At 44.5% G+C, this 5,073-nt stretch overlaps 1 protein-coding gene across 1 annotated transcript; it reads right to left on the bottom strand.

The window, feature by feature from the left end:
- Nucleotides 1-239: 239 nt before the first annotated feature.
- Nucleotides 240-2,040, bottom strand: LOC145114053 (uncharacterized). Its single transcript, XM_079050064.1, has 3 exons — nucleotides 1,954-2,040; nucleotides 870-1,035; nucleotides 240-805 (listed from the first exon to the last, which is right to left on the bottom strand). The coding sequence occupies exons 1-3, from the start codon at nucleotides 2,038-2,040 to the stop codon at nucleotides 240-242; spliced, it is 819 nt and encodes a 272-aa protein (XP_078906190.1).
- Nucleotides 2,041-5,073: the final 3,033 nt, after the last annotated feature.

The following is a 5,073-nucleotide window of genomic DNA, read 5'->3' as shown; positions in this document are numbered from 1 at the left end:
CGGATAGCGGTTCTTCACTATCAACTTGTTCAAATCCCGGTAATCAATGCACATCCGATGTGAACCATCTTTTTTCTTGACAAAAAGATCGAGGCTCCCCACGGCGAACTACTCGGTCGTATGTACCCCTACCCCAACAGATCTTGAAGCTGAGAGGATAACTCCTGCATCTCGTGCGGCGCAAGACGATACGGTGCCTTGGAAATAGGCGCTGCCCCTGGAATCAGATCGATCTGGAACTACACCTGCCTCTCAGGAGGTACACCTGGTAACTCCTCGAGGAAAACATCAGAAAACTCACATACCACCGGAACATCGGAAACAGAGATCGACCCCTTCTTCACAACCCGAGTATCCACCACATAGGCCAGAAAACCCATACACCCATGTTGTAAACTCTGTCTTGCCCTGACGGCATAACAGAAAGTTGATCCCGATCTATTACCCTCGCCATAAATAGTAAGCACTCCACCTCTGGAGTCCCGAACCGTCACCAGCTGCCGCTTGCAATCAACCAAAGCTCTAAATCGGCTCAACCAATCCATTCCCACTATAACACAAACATCTTCCATCGCTATCGGCACCGGATCAATCGGAAACTCGACACCAAAAATATCCAAAACACAGCCACGAAAGACATCGGTAGCAAAAACCGCGTGCTCGTCTGCTATGGAAACCCTCAATGGCCGAATCAAGGCCTCGCGCCTGGTGCTAAACCAACGACTAAAGGATAAGGACAGAAAGGATCGACTTGCACCCGAGTTAAATAGCACTAAAGCAGTCATAGAATTTACAAGAAAAGTACCTACATGAAACACAAGATAAGCATAAACAGATCAAATCAACAACATAAATAAGGAGATACATACCAACAGCAACATCAGGCGCCACACGGACCTCCTCGGTAGTCAGCTGGAAAGCTCTCAGAGCCTCGACCTTCCCCGGCCGACCATCAGTAATACGCAAGGTAGCAGGAGCAGGGGACTGAGATGAACCCTGAGTAAGCTGAGGACACTCAACCTTCCTATGGCCAATCTGGTTGCAATGAAAGCAAATCGAAAATCCCTTAGGGCAATACTTCGCTATATGCCCCTCCTTGCAGCATTTAAAACAAATCCCAGATCGGCAAGATCCCTCGTGACTCTTACTGCACTTGGCACAAGTGTGGCCCTTATGGCCTCCTGCTCTAGAATCAGCGGGCTTGGCCCGCTTGGTCGCTAGCTGTGTCTGCACTGGTCTCCTGTCTCTCCCCTGAGACTCTCCCCCCTCCCTTGTCTGAGTCTCTAGCTCGATCTCCCTCCTCCCGATATTGGTCTGCAGCTCAACCAATGTCTGATATGATGAGTTCGCCACGAACTCCCGAATATCCCTCCTTAGAATACTCAAGTACCGGCTCACACGTGCCTGCTCCATAGACACGTGCTTAGGGCAGAATAATGCCCTCTCGTGGTACATCCTCGTGATCTCAGTCACCATCTCTGTCTTCTTCTTGAGAGACAGAAACTCCTAGGCCAATCGTCCCTCTCCACCTGGGGAACGAACTCATCTCGAAACAGCTCAGTAAACCTCTCCCAAGTCACTGCAGGATGCTCTGTAGGAGAATAATCAATCGTCACAAACTTCCACCAGTCCTTCGCCCCCAAGCGAAGCTGGTTCAGCGCGAATCGAACCTTCAGGTTCTCAGGCATGAACATGTATAAAAACATCCCTCAACATCAGAGATCCATCTCATCGCAGCAATCGGGTCCTGGGTCCCATCAAACTCTGGTGGCTTCGTGTTACTAAACTCTCGGAACATCAATGAATCACCCCCCCCTAAGGCCTCATAGCTACAAGGTTGCGGTGGCTGCGACAGCGGTAACCTCAAGCATAACGCTCCTCAAAAGTCTCGATCAAAGTGGTCTTAATAGACCCGAACATCTCTGGGATGGCCTCCCTGATAGTTGCAGCCACCTCGTCAGCAATGATCCTGCGGATCTCATCGTCACTGGTACTCGGCCTCTCGGGGTTGATGGAGCCTGAACCGCGAGTAACCACCATATTTTCTCTTAAACATAAACACAGAAATCATCAGGGACAGGCTAAAACACAGATACACACACACAAAACTTAGACATCCCTGCAAGCTCCTTAGCATCCTAAGATTCCTTCTTTAGTCGCATACAGATCCGGTGCTTTCAGTAGTAAGGGCCCAATACTACCTTCCATCCCAACCCGTATTTGTCCCAAGTCGTCCTCTTAAGACCCTAATTCACAAGTACTCTATCCCACATGGATATCTAACTATTCTCTCAGCAGACTTCTCAAACTGAATATCTAGGCACTCATCCTAGAATACTCCCCAACACCCAACTGCCTCGCAAGGATCTCTGCCATTCTCGCCGTCTGCTCCACGCACACCAATCGTACATGATATAGGGATCGATAGACAGTCGAATAAATGATTCTTCCTCAAGTACAAAACCAAACAAGGAACATGAAGAAAGGCTAAATCGTACATTTTAAAGCTATAAAGTCTTAACCATGTACAACTAAGCAACATACACAGAGCAGATAACAAGAATAGGTTTAACCAAGGAAACGACCCCCTAGGCTAAAGGATCACGAATCAGGAAACTCTAGCTTATAATTTCTAGAGATACCTAGCCTACCATCTATCATGCAGTTCTAACAACTCAAGAGTAACTCATCTCATAATATAATCAAGTAAGGGTATTTTGGGAAATCACCACTCGGGCTCTGGCTGATTGTACATACTGCTTCGTCCTGCTTTTCTCTTAAAAGTTCTTTACTCTTTTGGAAAAGTCTTTTTAGGAAATTATTTATTTTTGAAAACTTTATTCAACTCCTCGGTATGAGTCCAGACGTCCCCGCGGGTGTGTCCGAATCCCTCAAACCGAGGCTCTGATACCAACTTGTAACGCTTAAAATTTTCAAACAAAATTTTTCATTTTTAAGATTCCCAAAAACATAGTTTTTAACATCATCTCATGCCAAATAAAAATGTCCAATACATAACATCACAAAAACAAAGTCGGAATATCCCAAAATCCACAATATCCCCATTAGCAGACGAGTGTGTATAATCATGCCGACACCTTCCCGCGATCCTGAGAAGTACCTGAAACACATGTACATCAACACTGTAAGCACGAAGCTTAGTGAATTCTCCAAAATACCACATACACAAATAATTAGCCTCGCATGGCTATAACGCAATAAGAACCCTCCAGTCATGTGTCTCAGTGAGACCCTCCGATCTCACACCTTGGTATGGACCCTCCGGTCATAACTCAATATGCATACACAAAATAACATAACAGCATAAGTCACAAAGACAGAATGCATAACAACATGCACACACACACAGATATATATATATATATATATATATATATATATATATATATATATATATATATATATATATATATGTAAGCAGTTAAGACCCTTCGGTCAATATCACGAATGAGACCCTCCGGTCACACATAAATCACCACACAGGTAAGTATAGTGAGAAGACTCACCTCTCGTAGAAAAGTAAGTCGCACCCAAACTGGACGGTCTACACTCCTCCTAAAATGTGCCACATGTAACTCTAATTAATAAATGATATTAATAACCTCGAATTTCTAGACCAAGCCTCTCAACTAAATCTTAGAAACGTAAAAAGACCATTTTGCCCCTCCTTGGTCAAAAGTACACCATTTGACCTAAAAAAGTCAACGAAAGTCAACACCCAGTGCGTACGTTGGGCGTACAACTCTCTACGCTGAGCGTACAGCTGGCTAAGTATGCGACGGGGATTCTCCACCCTACGCTGCATGTAGCTGGGAGTACGTATGGCGTACTCCTCAGCCTCCCTCTTCTCACTTCTTTTGGTCTTAACCCGTTAAGACAAGCATTCCAACCATAGATCTGAGCTAAATAAGACCTATTTATTCATAAAGTTGCTGACTTTAAGCCTTTTCATAGCTAGTCAAGACCCAATCTTAAAAACTCTAACTTTCTCAACAGAAAAGATCATACAACTCATGCATGAAGATATTAAGACGTCCAAGCACTCATGTTTATGGACTAGAACACTCTAATACACCTAAAAGGACAAAAGAATAGCTCTGGAGTTCACCAAACTCACAAAGTTCCAAACTTGGGATCTAAAACCCTAAAAAGGACCCAAAACAAGAACTTGAACAAACAATGAACAAGTTTTGAACTTGATATCTCTAGAAGATGCACAAACTGAAGTAGAACTCAGATCCAAGAGCTAGAAGCACAATCTATCCTTCCTTCACGGTTCCTTCTTCACCAAAATCTTCACAAGAACACTCAAATGATCCACAAGCACTCACACAAGCTAAGGAAACGAGATTAGCGTTTGGAGGAGGTTGGAGGCTAATAATGGTGGTTAGAAATGAGGCCATCATGTTCTTTAAATAGGGACACAAGAAGATATTAAGGTTTCATTATGAGCCTACTACGTCCAGCGTACTAGGTGGCCTCCGCATCTATGTTAAGTGCATGAGTACGCTGCGCGTAAACATGCGTACGCCTCGCGTACTCAAATGCCACCTTTTTCACAATAAGGACTAGTCTTGACATCCACATAAACGATTAAGGCCAGAGAAGCTATACCTCTTTTTGGGATGTTACACTTGGTTTATTCCACGCCAGCCCAGTACAACCCAACAACGACAGCAACAATATCAGTGACCAACTGCTCCTCAAAAGGCCTACAATATTCTCGGCCCACCTCACGAGCTGGTCGAGCAACCTCCTTCGGTCAACTCGACAACAACCCAATCTGCCACATCAAGCTTGACGCTTCCTGCTTAATGGTTTCATCATCTTCAATCCGATTAAGCCACTGATCATAGCTCCATGTCTCTAAATGATGCAAATTGGTATATGGACATTAGGGCCAACTCTTACATTGCCTCTGATACCTATAAACTCACTTTTTTAGCGATAAGAGTTATTTTAATTCAGATATTGTTGGAAATAGTCAATATATACCCGTCCCTCACACTGGACATACTCACTTTCACACCCCTTATTGGCCTTTAGATCTCC

This window comes from Lactuca virosa, chromosome 5 (genome assembly GCF_052849685.1).
Source record: "Lactuca virosa cultivar CGN04683 chromosome 5, Lactuca_virosa_CGN04683_v6, whole genome shotgun sequence".
NCBI lineage: Eukaryota > Viridiplantae > Streptophyta > Magnoliopsida > Asterales > Asteraceae > Lactuca > Lactuca virosa.
This window is presented reverse-complemented; position numbering and strand designations above follow the sequence as displayed.

Coding starts and splice junctions, on each gene's coding strand:
- LOC145114053 (XM_079050064.1), bottom strand. CDS start 2,040: ATGGTGGTTACTCGCGGTTCAGGCTCCATCAACCCCGAGAGGCCGAGT. Junction 1,036..1,953: donor GCAGGATCATTGCTGACGAG/GTGGCTGCAACT, acceptor CATTGCAACCAG/ATTGGCCATAGGAAGGTTGA. Junction 806..869: donor GGCGCCTGATGTTGCTGTTG/GTATGTATCTCC, acceptor TGTTTCATGTAG/GTACTTTTCTTGTAAATTCT.